Below are 20,685 nucleotides of genomic sequence, written 5' to 3'. Positions count from 1 at the left end.
CACTGTACAGGACTTTCCTTGATTCACTACTGCATTATTGCACTCTATGTAGTCATCAAAATTTGGTAGTATGTTGGAGTTGTCCAGGGACAATAAAATCAGCTGATGATCACCAGGGTACTTGTGATATATATTTTCTCACTTTATTAGTGTTTTTGTCTTGTAAAATCTGGGGGTCACATAACTTGTAAAATTTCACGAAGGCATTAGTGACAAATTAGTGACACTGTCATAGCATTTTTCTTGCACCGTTGCATAACATTTTCCTCAGGATGTTAATCTTAAGCTCTATAACTACAAGTTCATCTTCTTATCGTACCGTTGCATATTACGGTATAACAGCACAGGAGGAGCTCCTGTTTCTTTCAAACAGAATTTGTTGATTTCGGCAAGTCAAACTTTGGTTTGGCAAGTCTGCGGGTATGATCAGCATCTGGTCGTTGCGTAGACCCTTCCATGGATCTTGAACTTTGCATTCGTTTTATGCTCCAGCTCATCGTCTTTTGTGCCTAAGACGAAATATTTAAGAATTAAGAAGCTGCTTCCATAGATGTTTGGTAACGAAAAAGATTACTACTGTATTTTGCTCTGTGACGACTATTGCTTATAAATGAGTACGTAATTAGCACAAGGAAAATAAAAGAAAAAGGAGAGAATTGTTAATGAAAAAGAAATGGCACGCGTTCCACGTGCATGGCGCTTGGCCTCATCATCAAATTTACACGAGATGTCGTCAGTTAAGAGTACTTTTCATTTTAATTTGGAGGTAAAATTTGCTACAGGACACTAAAAAACGTGTAATTAGCTGTAGGACACCGCAAAAACTGTAATTAGCTGTAGGACACCGCAAAGACATGATTTAGCTCTAGGACACTCTAAAAACACGTAATATGCCTAAGGGCACTGAAGCTATTATTTTATTCTTTTCAAACAAAAAAGAGAGATAAAACCAGATTGTCCTTCGGCTCTCTCGGCTTGGCTCCAGGCGTGTGCAATGAGACCACGCGCGGCTTACTCTGTTTGGCTCCTCATCGGCTCGATCCCCTCTACTCATCTGTCGCCGTGCCACCGCTCTTATCTGCTCATATATGTCTGACCAGCAGCGGATGTCTCCATGACGATGACCTCGCATCAGGTGATTCCCCAATGGCCACCAACGAGTGACCTTCCATGCGGCTGCTACTCCTGAAGGGAGCAAAATGGGGTCATGGAGATGGGTGCAACAGTGAACCAAATGTTGCCCAGCGCACGAGCGCGCCGCTGCAACCTGTGATTCCAACACGATATCCTTCCAGATTGCAAAACCGCGAGGCAACGTGCGGGCTCGAGTGCAGGGGAAGGGCTCGAGTGCGAGTGAGGAGGAAGATGGGGGCACTGTCGTGCGCTTCACGACGCCGGCACGCGTAGGCACGGTGGGCGCCGCCGCGCCCTGAGTTTGGCTATAATTGGCTTGGAGGAGAGGCACTGCGAGTCCGCCCTGCGTCAACGGCACAAAGGCATGCTGTAAAAGTAGGAAACGGTGTATGCGGAGGCCGAGGGTGGTCGCCAAAGCGGAGGCAATGACTGGAAGACGAAGGGGGCGAACGGTGAGACTGGCGACAAGTGGCGGGGAGGGAGGACAGGGTGGATAAACTCGGTAGGCTCCTCGGAATGGCCATTGCGGGGCTTACGCGTCACATCGCGGAGGGTGGCGGCGTGGGAGACGGTGGTGTGTGAGAGCGGTCTCGCCGTGGTGGAGTGTCTCCGCCGATTGACACGGGGTACTCGTACTTTCTACGCCGTTTCTTTCTCAATTACACCGGATATAATAAAATAATGTCTTCGATGTACGGTAGCTAATTACCAGGTTTTTACGGTGTCCTATAGCCAATTCATATCTTTACGGTGTCTCACAGCTAACTATATATTTTTTGAGTGTCCTGTAGCAAATTTTGCCTAATTTGGATATGGTGGCATCGCAATCGCACTTATGTGCCTACCTGCACTGCACAGCACACATATTGTGATCTGACTGGCAGGTACCACACTCTAAAAGCAAGCATTTGTTCGGATACTGTATCACAGAATTTATAGAATCCGAGAAAAAAATGTTTAAGCAGTCACGAATCTTATCGAATTTTTTAATATACATGGTGGCATGCTCCCCTGCTACTATTACTAATATATTTTCGAAAATTCTCTAAATTCGGCGCCTGATGCGGGCGCGCATGCATCGGGCGCCTCGCGCCGCCGCTGCCTAGGCCCCGCGAATGCATGGGCGCCTCGTGCCACCGCCGCCCATGCCCCACCACGTGTCCCCACTATGCGCGCCCGTTGCAATAGTCTACCGGATATAATGGAAACACCCTGTTAAGGTGGATCCGCTTTATTTTTTTCCATCAACAATGTTTCAGCTAGTTGTACTCGTGATCTTTCACTATGTATAGATCAAATGTTTCAGTGGATTTTTGATACTGTTCAATAATTTCATCTTGATGGACACGTGGTTTGTTGATATTCATGGGGTTTAAGTGTTGTAATGGGTTTAAATCGTTTGTTGCATACGTTGAACTAAATTGTTTCATCTAACGATCTGACCGTGTGTCACTTTTTTTAAGAATTGAAACATTCTTTCGCTATTTGCTGAAACATTGTTTTTATATAGGGTGAAACAACGTCTGATTTTTTGGAAACCGTTGTTTCATATATTGTAGCAAAATGTTTCATGAGGTAATTTGGTTGTGTTTTAGTTTTCTAAAAGATTGAAACATTTTCGAACTACTTTGTGAAACATTTTCGATCTACTTGGTGAAACAACGTCCGATTTGTAGCCACCTCGATATATTTTTTTGGGTTGTTTGGTTCAAGGTTATAGTTTATCCCGTTAGATGCGTCACACTTTCGCATTTTATTAGGTTAGTATTTGGTTCGTTACTATAAGTATAACAAGCCACACTTTACTAACTCCTTGCTCCACATGTCATAGGTTCTGCTTGGAAGAGTTTATGACATTAGCTTTTGCTAGAATCTTTCATTTATCAGAAAAGTTCTCTCAATCAGTCTAAAAATTTATAGTTATCTATACTATTATAAAAATTAAAAATGTTTTTGCCGGTACTTTTGGTTTGTCATCCGTGTATGAGTTGGTTTTTATGTTCGTTCGCTTTTGGAAACATAAATCCGTATTTGAGTTGGTTTTTAAGTTTGTTCGCTTTTGAAAATATAGAAAGAATCGTATAAGAAATCTTTTTTAAAAACTTGCATGCTAATTTAAGATGATCGGACTCCTATTTGCAGCACATGATTTTCTAGCAAAATATATATCCAAGCAAATTTAACACAGTGAATTTCACCGTAACTAAACCATATCTCTATCTCTACTATTATAAAAATTAAAGATGTTTTTACCGGTATTTTGGTACGTCATCCGTGTTTAAGTCGGTTTTTAAGTCTGTTCGCTTTTAGAAATATAAATCCGTATTTCAGTCAGATTTTAAGTTCGTTTGCTTTTGGAAATACAAAAGGAGTCGTAGGGGTGAAGACAGAGCGGATTCGGACGGATAGTGGTCATACCATATCCTAAACCATATTTTCTAAGCGGATTCGGAGCAGGTGCGGATAGTGTACGGATGCGGATGCGGAGCGGATTGTTTTCGGATGTCGGAAATGGTGCGGAGTCGGTGTGGAATTGGTTCGGAAACGGATTAAATTTATCGGATGCTACATGTATATGCAATCAATACAACATTGAGTTAACAATCCAAGGAACAATAGTACAATAATCAATAAATGACTCATCGTAATAATTATATGATTAAGTGCTAAACAACATGAATACATGATGCCCATAATATAAAAATATAGCTACTTGAGTGTGACATGAGACGATAAAAGCCTTTGACTAAAATATCTATGTTAATTGATGAATTAGGACATTGGATGTACCAATTTATGTTATATGCAATAGATAGAGTGGTCACATATGTTGATATTTTCGGATTATCCGGCAAATGGCCTATCGGATAATCCGAAAAAAATGTTGGATAATCCGCATCCGTTGGATATTAGAGATACCATATCCGCATCCGCATCCGTATCCGCCGGATTTCTAAAAGCCTATACCATATCCTCGTTTCGGATGGATTCGGAGCGGATCGGATCTCGGATATTATCCGATCCGTTTTCACCCCTAAGGAGTCGTATAAGAAATCTCTTTAAAAAAAAACTTGCATGCTAACTTGAGATAAAAGTCAGACTCCTAACTGCATCTCATGATTTTCTAAAATAGAATATCCAAGCAAATTTCCACGGTGAATTTCACCCTAGCTAAACCATATAACAATTACAAGATTAAAATAATCTTCACCCGTTGCAACGCACGAATATTTTTTCTAGTAAAATCTAAAAAATAAAGAAGCCAGAAGATTCTCATAAGCTATTTTTCATAATTTTAAAGCTTCCCAGACAGGGTCACTGGATAATTTTGTAGCTAAATATTGCTATACGGCCAACAATTTATTGGCTATACGTACTTATGTACTTACGTGTGATTTGTCATACTTTTAGCAAGTTAGGTTCTGGTAAAAAAGTTAGCTTCCAACCAAACAAATCCTCTATATTTTCTTTTATTACATAAAAGATGCATACAAACATACGCTACCACCACTATACATGTCTACCATACTTACACATCTACGGATACATCTTTCTACACACACTCAAAGAGACAAACTAGTGGCAAATCCTAAGATCCTATTAAACGTAACTTTGTGAAAGGAATCAGACTTTACCACCATACAACTGGTGTTTTCCCAACAACACTTCGTTCTATATCTACATCTACTTCCTCTGTCCCATAATATAGCAACCTAGAACTGGATGTGACATTTTATAATACAACGAATCTAAACATGGGACGGAGGGAGTACAAGATATTGGCTCTTTATTTCTCTTTCTCTTGTACTATGTAGATATAGAAAATTTATTGGGAAAGTACCGATAGTGTGGACTGTGGAGTAGGGGTGCATGCATTACTCCAGTCACCAGGTTCAAATCTTTTATCCTTTTTATTTTTAATAAAAAAATCTGCTTGTTGATCCAGAAACTCATTTTACATATGCATGATAACGCCTTAACCAATACATATATGCGCAATTTAAATAAGAGTACGTTTTATTGAAACATACAGATTTCATACGAATTAATTCAATCCACCCAATTTTTCTCACATCCGATCCAATCTGTTCTTGCGCTAATCTCTTCCTCACGCCATGCACCACAAACCCTCTAGTCGAATCTTCATACTTGGGAGGGGTCTCCACTCCTGCTGTTGGAGAAATCGCTCCATCGACAACTCCGTATCTGGAGAGGGAGGACTTAAATAATCTTGAGGGTTATCACCACCTCTACATCTACATCTAACGAACTGTGGGATATGCACCAAATACTGGTATTTAATAATATAGACAATTAGACACCACGTCTACACTATTTAGATACTATTCTAATGTCGATCAAAAATTAAAGTAAACACTAATGCACAATATTTTAGTATGCTAATGGGAATTAAGAGATAAACCTCACAAAATAAATCTCAATTACTCAGTAAAGATAATATCAACTAAAGCAGAGTGATTGACAAGGTACATGTAATGCCTTAGAAAAAAAATAGAATACCATAAAAGATATATTAGAAGTCCCTAAGTATTTGGTGTTTAAAATTAGAAGAAAAACAACAGATATACGGTAGCTGGGCTGCTTTTGGCTAGCCCAAGGCCCAACTGCCCCTCCACATCCCCAAAACCCTAGGAGGTCCCTCCACCTCCCCCTAGCCATCATTTGCACCATCTCCCTCCCCTCTGGCGCCACCCCCTCCCCTTCTCCCTGGTTTGTGCTCCCCTTGTTGCTGTTGTGGCAAGGAAGGAGAAGAAGAGAAAGGGAAAGAAGGAAGGGATGGGAAGAAAGGTGAAGAAAGAAGATGCGTTTTTATGTTGCCGCTACTTGTCGAGACCTAGGTGAAGACACTTCGGAATGCAACTAGAGTTCATCTCATCATTGGTGAAGGCAAGTAAACATAGTGGTGGAGCGAGCGGCAGGGGTCGCGGCGGTGGAGCAGCAGCGAGGAGCGGAGAGCAATGGGAACAGCGACGCGAGCAACAGCGGGAGCGACAGGGATGACGTAGAGTGAGTAGCAGCGGGTGACAGTAGCGAGCAACGGCAGAGCGAGCAGTAGTGAGGGCGGCGACGGAGCAAGCTGCGGCGCGCGGCGGCGGAGCAAGTAGCAGCAGGCGGCAACAACAAGCAGTGAGGGGGGTGGCAACGCGTGGTGACGATCACGTCGACTACAGATCTAACGGTGGTGCAAGCAAATCCTGCGGCGATAGTGAATCCTTGGAGATGGTGGGTCAGAAGTGCATCGATGCAGCGCGAGCGAATCTAGCAGCAGTGGTGAGCTCATCGTGGCGCGCGGCGAGGTCTTGGAGATGGCCGATCCGACAACGGCGGCAAGCTCGTTGTTGCGGCTATGAAGTCTTTGGGATGGCGGTGAGCTCTTTCACCATTTCCCTCCTTTTTAGTCTCTACAATTTAGCAAATTCAGTTTTATACTTGAAATGTTATGGATACGATTTGATCTTATCAGAGCAGTGAGTTGTAGAAGACGAGGCATATAAAAATATGGTAGATAAAAAACGACTTAAAATGTGTCCCAAATGTATGACATGGCATGGATCAAATGTAAAAAGAGTTGCAATGGTATCGTTACAATTAGATGAATTGCAATGGTATTTTTTAAAACATGCAAAGTTATAATGGCACATATCCAATTAATCCTATTAAAATTTATGATGTAATTATAATTAAAGTTTTAAAATTTATAGTAATTACAGTGTAAATATAGGCAATTGTAGTGTAAAAAAAATTTGACTATTTTTTTAAAAAATAATATCACGCTATAAAAATCACCATTTCGAAGTAGGATAATAATATAATTGCTCCTAAAATATATGGGCATCTTATTTTTTTCTGGTGTTAGGGAGACTAAAGAACGGCAAACACATAATCAAAAGCTAAAAGTTTGACTATAATCTGATGAAAAAATTATCGCCATGTTAGTGATTTTTTTAAACTGAATCTCCTGTTTGGACCGTAATAAAAAGATAAAAAGCTTATTTTTATTTTCAAACTAAACTCCGTAACTTCAGTTCATTCTCCGCAAGAACAGCAGAAAAGAAAAAGGAGAAACCCACAAAAACTACCCTTCCTCTTATCCCCTCCGGTCCAGTCCCTCCACCTCCAAATCCAATCCTCCCTAAAACCCCAGCACCGCCCTATCCTTCCTTCCTTCCTTCCTTCGTCCGACCAAAACGCGCTCGCCTCGCGTCATCGGATCAAATGGTGGAGGCGGCCACGCGCGGAGCAGAGAGCCCTTCCTCCTCCTCCTCCTCCTGCTAATGCGCCGCCATGGCCGCCCGCGCGCTGGGTCCACCTCCTCCTCACGCCCTCGGCGCCACGCGGCAGGCTCCTCGCTGCCCCCACGCTGCCGCCGCGGACGCCTCTGCGCCCCCGACGCATGGATACCGGCGTGGCGCCGCGGCGCTCGGCTCCGCGCTCTCCGCCCGCCGGGGAAGGTCTGGCCCTCGCCTTTTTTTTCCCTCTCCTTGCTGCGTGGTATCATTCTGGTACACCCTACCCTTATATTTTTGCTCAATTGCTCGCTTGCAGTTTATGGCGGGTTCGGGTTCTTGAAATTTCTTATCCCAGATTGCGTATAGTTGTCCTGAAATAATGTCCTGCGAATTCCACTTGTATTTCTGCTGGTATCCTTCACTCGCATCAGCATAGCTAGAATGCTAATTAATTAACCCAGATTGCCTATAACTGTCCTGAAATAACGCCCTGCAAATTCCACTTGTATTCCTGCTGGCATCCTTCACTTGAATCGGAGCTAGAATGCTAATTACTTATTTTTGGCTGTTTTGGTTGAGGGAGGTTTGCATTTTTCGTGGATATTGATTTTCTGGTTAATGTTCGATCATATTTCTGCAGGCATACTTTGTGTTCAGTACAATTGATGGATGCTCTTAGAGGTGGCAATCTTCAAGTGGAACCAAACATACTTCATTCCCCCAAGCCATTGATGTCTACTAGACGTGGTAATTTCTTTAGTTTAGTTGTCCATATACACTTGAAATGTATTTGGGATTTTTTATTTTATGAATATATAATGAGTGTGCGGTTCCTGCATAGAACATCAGTTGCATTTCCCAGGAAATTTTTTAATCATACATTTCAGCAATTTTAACAAATAAAGTTGTACGTCTTGTTTAGTTGCCTAGATAATTGGAATGAATATCATCTTTTACACAAGCAAAAAATTCATGACTGACGCAGCTGTTTATATTAGAAAAATAGAGGTGACCTCTCTCATTTAGGCTCTATCCTGATAGCTGCAATTGAGAGTATGAAAATGTATTCCGCCAATTCATTATGTATTCATTCATCTGTAACATGAAATGTAAAACACTAAACAGCAATACAAGGAAATATTTGGAAGAAACATGTCTTTTGCCTTCAGATTGGAGGGGATTTCTTGTGTTGTCTCACATGCACCACTAAAACATTAATTATTGTTACTGAGGGATATTTCATCAACATGTATGTTACTGCATTCATCTTTTCATTTGCTATTCATTTTTCTTGTTAAACTACAGGCGTAAAACCTAGTGAAATGTACATCTTTGTTTCTCAAAAGTGTACCTTTTCTAATTGCTAAAGGGCCTGTTTCGATGGGTTGAACCCAAATCCTTAAAATCTAAACTAAGTCCTGAATGGTTGGCAATTCTACCAAGGGCCTTGCTTAGGCAAACCTATTTTTAAAAGTTAACGAATCTTAAAGAAAACAGGTTATTTTTAGGTTGACCAACCTATATTAACATAAAAGTGTCACATCAAAGATTATGTATGGATATAGATCTTTTAATTTTGAAGTTCATGCAGATTTGCTCACCCGAACATAGACTATTTCCTTTGAAAGAAGTGAATCAAAGCACATTCCTTCCCCTATATTTGTGCAAGTCTTATTTGCTAAAATCATGCACTCTTTCCGAGACTAATACATAGTTTTGACATGTTCAAGTTATATTACACACACAAGGATCATAGAAGTTCAGCTCAGGTGTTTAGTAAAATCGGCCACTTTGTTCAGCTTCGTAGAAGTTGGAAGAAGTGTACTGAAGAGCATCCTTTCCCCTACATGTGCAAAGTTTGTTTTAGTAAACCATGCTGTCCATGCAACTAAGAGTTTATCATTTAGATATATAGTTCATGCAACCAAAGTTTTGTTCACTGCTAGTATACACTTTTGACCTCTCAAATTTATATTATAATATGAAATTGAACAAGGTATGCAACTAAAATTTTACCATATAGACATATAGTTCGTGTTTTGAAGTTTATGTCATTTCCCAGTTGGTTTCTTACAGATGACTCAGCCATAACCTGTAAAGGATTCTGTACAATATCGTGGAACCTCAAATCAGATGTGCTGGATGGTTACATAATCTTCGTCACTGGAGATCCAGTTACCTTGGGCTGTTGGGAATCAGATATGGCTGTTCAGTTGTCTCCTTCTGTTGAAAGTAACAACTTATGGACGGCCGAAATAAAGGTAATTCCTCTTCCAACATAAATCACTTTGTCAAAAAACTGAAATGAGATGGCACAACCCATGGACATGTTCCTAAATTTTCAATATTATCTATGCAATTTTGTAGTTCGCGCATCTTATGTTAGTGCGATTAAGAAGTAGGAAGCAACTGGACCTATCATTCATGTACATTTCTGCTACTGAAACATTCTTTTAAGAGTCTTATTTCTAGACAAACAATTTCATTTTATGATTATTCAATACTTATATGCTCTTGTATGATGGGATGATTTTTAGTTTCTCCATTATGATTATTTGATGTGATGTCTAGAGTTAAAATCATATGATGGTGTTTCATGTTTCCATGATTCCAATGGAAACAAATACAATTGTCATATTTCTCAGTGTGTTGCAACAACAGTACAACTTCAACAACCTGGCTGTTCACTTTGAGTTTCCTACACAGCCAAATACATGTTATTGTCTTCCTTTCCATTCTTCAATGGTGTTGGGCTGTGGGCATATATAATTATCTTCAGTGACTAGATATTGTTAAACCTACATTATTCTAGCACGTTGTATTCTTCTGTATCTAAGGTGCTCTCCGTTCAACAAATGCTCATATATATTTGTCTGCGCTTAGTTTCCTTTGGTCCTTTACTCCTTTTACATCTGACCAGCAGTTCTTTTTTCCTGATCTATCTTTTTTTATTCTTTCTCACAATTTCTCTCGTACAGAAAATTTAGATACAATTTCCAATATGAAATCTGCTTTCCCTTTTATGCACCTTTTTTTAGTTTTGTTTAGTACAAACTTTTAATTTGATATAAGGATGCTTCTTATTTCCAGTTACAGCAAGAAACATGTTATATGCAATCAAATATAAACTTTTTTCTATTTTATGTACCATCATGTTAACATATTTCACTTACTGTTTGTAGGGAAAGATTTATTGAATGAGGGAATGTTGTGTGCCAATTTTCTGATTGTGATGAACATCATTCCAAACTTATCTTTGAAACCAGCCTTATCTTAACTGTTTCAGGTACCATATGGTGTGCATTTCAAGTATAACTATTTTGTTCGAGAGGAGAATGACGCCTCTTCTGATATCATATGGAGGCCAGGTCCTGAGTACTCCTTGTCAATACCCCCAGTTGGCCGGAAAAAACATGTCATTGTTGTGAAAGATCTGTGGATGAAAACTAGTGTGGCAGGCATTCCCACTCCTTCCTGGGGATCATGGCTGATGGAAGCTAATTTTCTTGAAGACCAATTTGCTAAGAGTGGAGAGCATCAAAACATTGTGAAAGCCCATTCTGTCATTGATACGGTGGATCGAGCCTCATCAGTAGGTAATGTTGCGCTATCTTGCATTCACTTTTATAGAAATAGTACATGTTTCCTTAGTGTTGCTGAACACTTAAATGTTTCCAGTTGATTGGCAGGTGAACATATTATTCTGAGGCTTGGGAACGGCACACCTTTACATGTCAAGAATATATCAGAGAATCCATCTGCCAGTGTCCATGATGATTTTACTGTAACCGATAAAGCAAATTCAATTAAATCAAGTATAAGTGAACATGAAAGGAATCAGCCTGTTGAGGAACCATGGATCCTTGGATCTGTCATGGCAGCAAAGAAATCTGTTGCAGCAGGGAAGCACGAGAAAAACAGATGGAAGTTTGTCAATAAGAAACAGAACTTGAGTGAAGTAAGTGAAAACATACCTGAACAGGATCAACCTGTAGAGGAGCCATGGCTATTTCAATCCAAGGTGGTAGCAAAAAAACCTGTAGTTCAAACTAAAGGCAAAATAGAAGCAAAGGATATTATCAGAAAGCTAAGGAAAATGGATAAACCTCCAGCGCCTTTGGAGGAGGATAAGGCAACTAGTGGAGAGCCTTCATCAAGAGTCATAGTAATTAATTCATCAGTCTGCACCATGCAGAGGATTGCAGTATTGGAAGATGGAAAACTGGTTGAACTCTTGCTGGAGCCCATCAAGAACAATGTACAGTGTGATAGTATTTATTTAGGCATTGTAACAAAACTTGTGCCTCATATGGGAGGTGCATTTGTGGATATTGGACTTTCGAGGCCTTCACTCATGAGCATAAAGCAAAACCGTGATCCATTTGTGTATCCTCAAATTGTCAAGAATGCTAAAAGAGATTCTGCGAATTTTTCTGATTATAATGATGATAGCCTTCCAACATATGAAGACGAAGATGATGATATGACTGATGGGGAGTTGGCAGATGAAGAAAATGATGATGAGTCATCAGCATTTCCAGCTGAGGTAGTTTCTGAAAATGAAGAACACATGGCCTTTTTGCCCAATTCTAAGATAAATATGATTCATAGTGCTGAATTTGAAAGTATCTCTAGTTATGATGAAGAAAAAGATGATGAAATTGATGATCACATGGAAGATGAATATAATGAGGATCTTTTGCCTGGTGATCAGTCAGAAGTATCCAATGATCTTAAGACATTATCTTCCATTCAACATGCTTTGAGAGAGTCTAGTGATGATACAAATGGAAGTAGGTGGTCTCAAGTTCGCAAGGGTACAAAAATTATGGTTCAAGTTGTCAAGGAGGGATTGGGTTCGAAAGGTCCAACGCTGAGTCCCTTTCCATGCTTAAGAAGCCGGTTTTGGGTATGTGAGATAAATATGACTAGCTATCTCTCATGCTATTCTAGCATTACAATTTTTTATGCTTTATGATCTTTTGTTTACCTTTGGTAATTTATAAATTAACTGCATTGGAACAGAAATACTTTTGATCAGAAATCTTATGTGTTGTTACTCAATAGTCTACCTTGTTTGTTCTTTAGTTCTAATATTTTCTTATTACGATGCGGAAGGGACATTTAATAACCCAGAGTGATGTCAAATATGAGTAGTTGTGATGTTCTTAGGACATTTAATGATATCACTATATAGAGGAATAGAGACATACAAGCACTTCAGTTTATGCACCATGTAAATCTTTTGGTGATAAATGATGCTGTCTGCAGAGAATGTATGCTTATATATATGTACTTCAGTCACCTATCTATTCAATGTCATTATTTGCTAATGATTCATAACTTTCTGCAAAAAATTACCATGAAAAAAGAGGTTTGTAGCATTCTGCATTGATGGTCAAGTAAAAAAAGGATGTTCATGTTAACTTTGTAAGTTGTAACTTACCCTTCCATTTCAAATTTGCAGATACTGGTTTCCCGCGGTAACAAAGTTGGAGTATCGAAAAAAATTACTGGGATAGAGCGCACCCGATTAAAAGGCATTACCAAATTATTACGACCTCCTGGATTTACTCTGACAGCTCGTACTGTTGCTGCTGGCCATTCTTGGGAGGAGTTGCAGAAGGATCTTGATCGCTTATTATCTACCTGGAAAGGAATAATTGAGCATGCTCAATCTGCTGCCTTAGCAGCTGAGGAGGGTGTAGAAGGTGCTGTTCCCGTAATGTTGCATAGGTCAAAGGGTCAGGCTCTATCTGTTGTTCAAGATGATTTCAATGAGAAGGTGATACTATTTGAAGATAGCAAAATCAATAGCATACTTTTCTTTGCTTGATTTGTTTTCAAATGCTTTACTGTATTCTTGAATTACTGCCATTCTTCACTTAGGTCAAGAGGCTAGTTGTGGATTCTCCTCGCACCTACCATGAGGTGAGAAACCTTAAATCTAATCCAATTTTAGTCTAAGCTTTGTATCCATTTCCTGTGATTCATTTTCCCTTCCCATGATTCTATGCTGTGTGTTCTATGGACCAAAGGCCAATCTCTATATGTCAGTTAGTCCTGCTGTTCAAAGCAGTTAGCCACTTGGAAACCTGTCTCCAAAATGACTAATATTTTTTCAGGCGTGTATGTTGATTGATTAAGTAATGATAGTTGCGCATGCTTGTTTGCACACTAGTTTTTCCTTATGTCTATAGAACGTTCCTGGCCTACCTACTGTCTACTGTTGTATGCTATTGGACTTTCTGGTTAGGAATTACATTTTTCAGGCTTATAACTCTTTTTTTTTTGCTTATGCATATTTAGGTCACAAACTATCTCCAAGAAGTTGCACCTGAGCTCTGCAATCGAGTTGATCTTTACGAAAAAAGAACTCCTATATTTGATGAATATAAAATAGAAAAGGAGATTGACAATATTCTGTGCAAAAGGTATACTTTTTTTGTTGCATTTGTTTCTTAAATAGCTTCATTGCTACATATTCTTTTGCTTGCTTTGTAATGTTTATCAACCATTTAGCATAGAACAAAAACACATCTTGTAATATAGATTACTTTGATAAGTAATTTTGGTTTACCTGGACCTGGTTTTTTCCTAGACTACAAATTGCATATCACCATTTGACAAGCAAGGGAGCTGTCAGAAATAAGACTGCTCTACTGATAACGAGTGCCATGTTCAACATGAGCTTGTGGCTGGCAGTTGCGCTAATGGTGATTAGGCTTAGCCTAGACCTGTTCATGGTAGCCTGACCTGGTAAAATTGAGCAAGCCTGGCATGATGTGTCAGACGTGGGCCTAGATTTATAGCCCGATGAAAAAAAAAGCTTATGAACGACACACTATTAACTTACATTTCTGTTAAAGGTATAAATGATACAATTTCTGTAGTATGATATGTTAGTGCTCTTTTATTGCAGGGTTCCACTACATAATGGCGGTTCTTTAGTTATAGAGCAGACCGAAGCTCTGGTTTCAATTGATGTAAATGGTGGTCATAGTATGTTTGGTCAGGGGACGTCCCAGGAGAAGGCTATACTAGAAGTAAACCTAGAAGCTGCAAAACAAGTATGTCCCATGTTCTGTTTCGTACTGGAAAGTAGTATATTTGCTTTCAAACCTTATTTTTCTTTACTTATCTAGAATCCAATCCACCTTTTATTTTGACGTTTTACTGTATGTCTTACTCATTTACCTTTCAGCTGACTATGCTTTAATTCCTAAGAGATGCACTTGGCAGTACTTCTATTTGTCTTTCACCAAAAGTCTACCAGAAAAAAAAAGAAAAAAAAAACATGTATAGTATCTAGAACGACAAGCTGCTATGTGGGGCCATCAGTTCACGCACAGATTCTGAAGCTGCGTAGCAGCTTTCTAGGTGTAAGCAGTTAGTGAGATAGCTCCTTAACATCTGATACAACAATTTATGATTAAGTTCTTTTCACTTGAACATTTGATTTGTTAGGCTAAAGTTATAGCCGTCCTTTCATATGGGCTTCAGCATATCCATTATGGATTAAGAAAGGAATAGACGCTAGTTATCTCATCTCCTGTTCTATATTCCTCACCCCTGTTCACAGTATGATCCATAATCCCATAGTTTGTGGCAGGAAGCCAGCAGAATCCAATTCCTACTGACCGCAATCCCTTCCCTGGAGATGTAAAGCCAGAGCCATTCTGATCTTTATTTTTGGGTCCCTGCTGTCTACTAACGTCACTCAGTTAGCTATAGATCAGTCTTCTACTAGCCTATATTAATCCCGGGAAATCACATGCTCATAAACACATTTACATTCATGATACTAGTTCATTTTCTCGTTCATGATTATATATTGGTTATTAAATTGCTAGGCAAAATACTCTATTGAGTGAGCTACTCACACATGTAGCTATTTGCTAATATTATATTGATGATGCATGTTGGTTACCAAATCGCTAGGCAAAATGCCCAAATGAGTGAGCTACTCAGACATGTCGGATGAGCTATGGTAATAATGTAAAAGAATCCTGCTGTCACTCAATAGGCACCTTGAGAAAGATGGTAAAATATCTGGTGGTACATCGTGGTTCATCCTCTTTAAATTATGTTGAAATGGTTCTGAAATGTTTGAAGCATTGACAGAAAATTGATTTGTCATGAAACAAAATTCAAACAAAAATTTGTTTTGCATAACGAAAAAAAAGGATGCTTCTCCGTCTACGGAACAAGATTATAATCAATTTTTTGTGGAATGATAGATCAATGTTGGTGTCAGTCATTACTTTCTTCAATTTTTTGGGCGTTGTACTGTTACACGTGGTACTCTAGCAGTATCTTAGGGAAAGTCTTCAGACCCTTACCCCATCCATGACTCACAAACAAGCAGGATGAAATAACAGGATTTTGATAGAGCCATAGGCTAACAGTGACTCATTCATAGATGACATCGAATTCGAGTGGGGAAATGCATTTATTAGAATTTCAAACTTGAATATGATGCAAAATTTCTTGAATGCAGATTGCTCGTGAATTGCGCTTGAGGGATATCGGCGGCATTATTGTTGTGGATTTTATTGATATGACCGATGATAGTAAGATATCAACTTGTAGAATTAATTATAGTGTGAAATGGTTTTCCTCATACCTGCATTTCATCATGCCGTATGCTCCATTATGCTTGCAGCTAGCTTGTTTGTTTTTCTAAAAAACTTGTTGATTTTTTATTCTCATAGGAATTTATATCGTACATGGGTATCTTTTCTGCTGCCTGGTGTTTAATTAAGTATTTGCTAAAATTTGTCATTTGAATACAACTTTTTAACTTGTGCCTTGGCATATTGTCATGCACCTAACATGTGGTGATGTTTATTGACCTGAAATCTCACTTTATTATGTAACCCTTGTACTGGACTCTACATTCTGTACTCAAACATACATCATACCTTTGTAAGATTCAGCCAGCATATCACAACTTAAGATACAATTATAATATCTTCACAATAGGAATATTTTGTTTCTTATCTGGATATTCTTTCCATGATTTGGGAATATTTTGTTTTGAATTTATGTGCCATCAAATTAAGCTTATATATTGAGTCTTCTTGGATTTGATTGAAAATTTCTTGAGTTTTTAATTTCCTACTGTTATTAATTCATACTGCGACAGGTACCACTACCACAGTGGCATTTCCACCAGTTGTGCGTCCTTCATACTCTGTTATACTCCTAGATGATACTAATGATTGTTTGTTGTTTCATTGTGATTTTAGATTCTGACTGAGCTATGTCTGATCATGATGTTTTCCTTGTGGCGTTGTATTTGTATTCCACATTGTTGTTTTCCTTTTCCCCCTCTCTCTCCCTTCTTTTCATTCTTGGTCTAATGTAGCATTTTGCTCCAGCAAACAAAAAACTAGTTTTTGAAGAAATGAAGAAAGCAGTAGAAAAGGACCGATCAACAGTTGGTGTTTCAGAATTGTCAAAGCTGGGTTTGATGGAGATAACTAGAAAAAGGGTATGTGGGCACTTCTTCAGATGTGTGTAGTTGTCCACTATGGAGAATTCAACTTTACGAGAATATAGATACCCATCAATTAATTGATATTTTAACTGTCTATAATCTTGACTGAAATTTGTAGGTTCGACCAAGTGTTACGTTCATGATCAGTGAGCCGTGTCCTTGTTGCCATGGTATTGGCCGTGTGGAAGCTCTTGATACTTCTTTTTCGAAGATAGAGCGTGAAATCTGTCGACGCCTTGTAAGTCCTACAAACTTACCACTTACCAATCTCTCAATTATTTTTTAGTTGACATCCTCAAATCCTTGCTATTGAACTTTCTGAGATTTGACCGTATAGTTCTAGATTTTGGTTCAATACTTTCATCATATAAAATCTTTGGTAGTATATATTAATTTAACACTCGAACACTAATTGTCAATAACAACATAGAGGAGGGATGTAGTACTGTTTAAAGGAATGCACTGACCAGTATGCAGCTGATAATCTAGACAAAATTCAAGCAGCAGTAACAATCTGTTAAACTGAAACAGCTTGCTTGTATTCTTTCATGCTGATATTGGTTCCGAATATGACTTTGTTGATATTGGTATGAAGTCTTTTATTCCAAATGTTACTATATCTCCATGTAGACAACCAGAAGCTAGAACTCCATGCTATAAATAGTATAATCAGTGTTTAACTTATTTGTTATTAAAAACAAAATGTTCCTCTTAACCTTGTCTAATGGATCAGGCTGCCTCTGGACATAAATCAGACCCTGAGAAACCAAAATCATGGCCCAGATTTGTTCTTAGGGTTGACCATGAGATGTGCACGTACTTGACATCAGGCAAGAAAACAAAACTAGGGCTCCTCAGCAGCTCTCTTAAAGTGTGGATTTTGTTGAAGGTATGCTATTTGTACTTTTTCATTTGCATGTCATCATGACTCTTTAACCGTGTTGTCGTTTGCTTTTGAAACTTGTTAAAAACATAATTAATGCAGATCGCTAGAGGTTTTGCTCGTGGGGCATTTGAATTGCTACCATATTCTGATGAAAAGGAAACTGATGAGCGGAAGGAAGAGACATCAGAATCGCCTCCGAAAGAAGCAGGCAGCCCAAAACTCTCTGTATTTCCTATCAAGAAGTGGATGAGCCGTGCAAAGAGAGCGAAGTGAATCTCTACCAAAGAGATGATTTGGTTGTGCGATATGCTTTATTGTTATTCCCAGATCAAGAAGTACAGAATTTGATATGGCTCTGTTGTTAATTCTTTCCTGTGGTGATCCAACGTCAGATAGACGCCTTCCTGGTCAATGGTTTGATAGATTTTTTTTTTCCTTTTCCAAAATTTTAGATGCAAAACCACAGTGTGTTAACTATGACGGATGCAAAGAAGTAGCACGAACATTTTAGGTGGGAGGAAACTAGATTTTCTGAGGGATAGGAATTGTTGTCAGGGCATTGATGTGGTTACAGTACATACATCAACATAGTTTTATTCCATGGCCTCATTAGATTTGTTCTGTTGGATTTTTGGTGTACTTTTCTCAGTTATTTTTTATTCATTAGTAAAATTGAAATGGATTGTATTTTGTGCAAATTACAAATAAAAATTTCATGTTAAATTCTTATGCTCTACAAATACAATCAGTCGGAAAGAATCTTCAGGGTGTGCTCACAGATTTTTGTTTTTTTTTTTGCGAGATCTGTCTGTTAATTTCAAGATCGTCTCACAAGTTTAAACGAGCAAAAACAGTTCCTATTATATGATTAACATAAATAAAAGATATACACTATGATGTGGAAAAAAGTGTGGTAATAAAGAAAATGCCATCAGAAAATATAATATCAACCGTTTGGGATCATCTGTCATGGGTGCATCGGGTATGCAACCTTCAAGTGCGGCCCTTCTCAACGAGTCTGAAGTTCTCGCCGGCAGCAATGGAAAAGGGAAGCAGCGGATCCATCTCCCGAGCTGGTGGTGCACTGTGCACTGGTGCGGTCGGTTAGCTCTGCCGATGGTGCCAGGAAAATTGCCAGTAACTGCTATTTGTCGCTCTATCTAATTAAAAAATACGCAATGCTTCCTGTATTTTTTTCGTGCGTATGGTTTTTTTTTTTCCATCGCGCATGTGGGCACTTCCGATTTTTTGGCGCCGTTTTCTTTAGCGCACGCTGTTTTTTTCCGTCTTCAATTCTCAATCATAGTTTTAGCCTTTTAAGTGGATTCAAATACAATTACATGATTATAAAGAATTACAGTACAGGAATTACATACAGAATCCAAAGAAAGAAATTACATACAAAATCCAACGAAAGGAATTACATGACCGAATAGGATACAAACTTCTCAACCTATATAAAAAAAACTGAAAACACAAACAAATAAGACTCATGTATGCACCAGATCCTTTTTTTTTTTAAAAAAATAGCAATTACCTGTTTGATGTGATATTTAACCTGCGATTACTTCATTTAGGATGACAAAAGGTATTTCTTTAGCCCTTAATGATGTACACATTATTGGCATATAGCAATCAGGATCCTTATTACTACAACACAACAAGAAGACAACTTAGCTATTCACTGGAATCCTAATACACAAAAATAACTTCCTAAAATGATCAATTAACCCAAATAACTTCCTTGAATATTAAACACCAGATTGATTGGATCTCATACCTTAATTAAGTGGCAACCATCTTTTATTAGTAATTTCCGAAGAAAAAAACCATACATCTTCTATTAGTAAAATGAAACTTTATCACCAAACTATTAACCCAAATAATACCACTATTACTTCATTATATTTTTATTTACTGCACTTCTATAATTTCTAAAATGATCAGTATACTAATAAATAAATATCATGATCCTAATTCAAACAAGGAAAACCGGCAGTGAAATTCATCTGATGTATAGATGTATAACCTCCAAAATGTTCACGAATTAAATAAGTGTGGTAGTTGTTGTTCCTGATGAACTATTAATTAACCCCCAAAATGTTCAGACTTGGACGTACTGAGCAAACCCAATCGAGGCATCCTAGGATGACAGCATCAAGTTTGCAAAATTTAAAACTGTAGGATATTTTAAAAAAGATAGTCACACAGTCTAACTACTCAAATTGCAGGTCGACTCATTTGACTGTGCAACATACTAATGCAACTATTAAAAATGCAAACCAAAGCGAAATATTTTTTTTACTTGCCCATAATTCACCCATGTTGTCTATTTTAGTTAGCAGGTTCAGTTCTAATCAGTTTTAAGGTGCTGATTCATAGTCAAGTATGTGCAAGCAGACTCCAAATGAACTCACTTTGAAGCAGCCCGATAAACTAATTACAGCTAGCCGTAAGAATTAAACTAGAAACAAGGACTTGATATATGTGAAATATGGACAAGCCCTCTGTTATATGAGATAATAGTATTAATATAAACCAATTAAATAGGTTCACTCCAAGAATAGGTTGTCCTGGAACCGCTGAAGGAATTACTGTGATTCGAAGAATGAAAATTGTGTGCAGGTGGGAGAAATTGCCAAATTTAATTTACCTGCACAATTGAGCCCTTTACAGCAGTTGGACCCTTCCCTTCAACAAGATCATAGCATTTCAGGCCATCAGCTGTGCCCAAGCATTTTGAAATCAATCAAACCACTCGGAAAAAACTAAATTCAGATGAATTGATGTTTACAGTGAGAATTCAGGAATGCCATTAATCAGAAAGCATGCCATATTATCTAGAAAATGAACAATGCACAAGAGCTAGCCAATCAGGTCCATGTACAAACACTCAATGAACACCCAGCAAT

The 20,685-nt window shown here is 38.5% G+C and overlaps 1 protein-coding gene across 2 annotated transcripts; it reads left to right on the top strand.

The window, feature by feature from the left end:
* Positions 1 to 7,332: 7,332 nt before the first annotated feature.
* Positions 7,333 to 18,401, top strand: LOC4345271 (ribonuclease E/G-like protein, chloroplastic). 2 transcript variants are annotated; one of them, XM_015795337.3, is made up of 14 exons: positions 7,333 to 7,607; positions 8,026 to 8,132; positions 9,462 to 9,646; positions 10,672 to 10,981; positions 11,075 to 12,294; positions 12,853 to 13,170; positions 13,275 to 13,316; positions 13,695 to 13,819; positions 14,308 to 14,455; positions 15,886 to 15,958; positions 16,769 to 16,881; positions 17,006 to 17,125; positions 17,621 to 17,776; positions 17,873 to 18,401. In XM_015795337.3, the coding sequence occupies exons 1-14, from the start codon at positions 7,441 to 7,443 to the stop codon at positions 18,044 to 18,046; spliced, it is 3,258 nt and encodes a 1,085-aa protein (XP_015650823.1). In that variant the 5' UTR covers positions 7,333 to 7,440; the 3' UTR covers positions 18,047 to 18,401. The 2 variants fall into 2 exon arrangements, with proteins under 2 accessions (XP_015650823.1, XP_015650824.1); XM_015795338.3 differs by having other exon boundaries at positions 7,333 to 7,647.
* Positions 18,402 to 20,685: the final 2,284 nt, after the last annotated feature.

Source organism: Oryza sativa, chromosome 8 (assembly GCF_034140825.1).
Source record: "Oryza sativa Japonica Group chromosome 8, ASM3414082v1".
NCBI classification, from domain to species: domain Eukaryota; kingdom Viridiplantae; phylum Streptophyta; class Magnoliopsida; order Poales; family Poaceae; genus Oryza; species Oryza sativa.
Note: the sequence above shows the minus strand (reverse complement) of the source record. Positions and strands in the feature narration are given on the sequence as shown.

Coding starts and splice junctions, on each gene's coding strand:
- LOC4345271 (XM_015795337.3), top strand. CDS start 7,441: ATGGCCGCCCGCGCGCTGGGTCCACCTCCTCCTCACGCCCTCGGCGCC. Junction 13,171..13,274: donor AAGATGATTTCAATGAGAAG/GTGATACTATTT, acceptor TTCTTCACTTAG/GTCAAGAGGCTAGTTGTGGA. Junction 14,456..15,885: donor ACCTAGAAGCTGCAAAACAA/GTATGTCCCATG, acceptor TCTTGAATGCAG/ATTGCTCGTGAATTGCGCTT.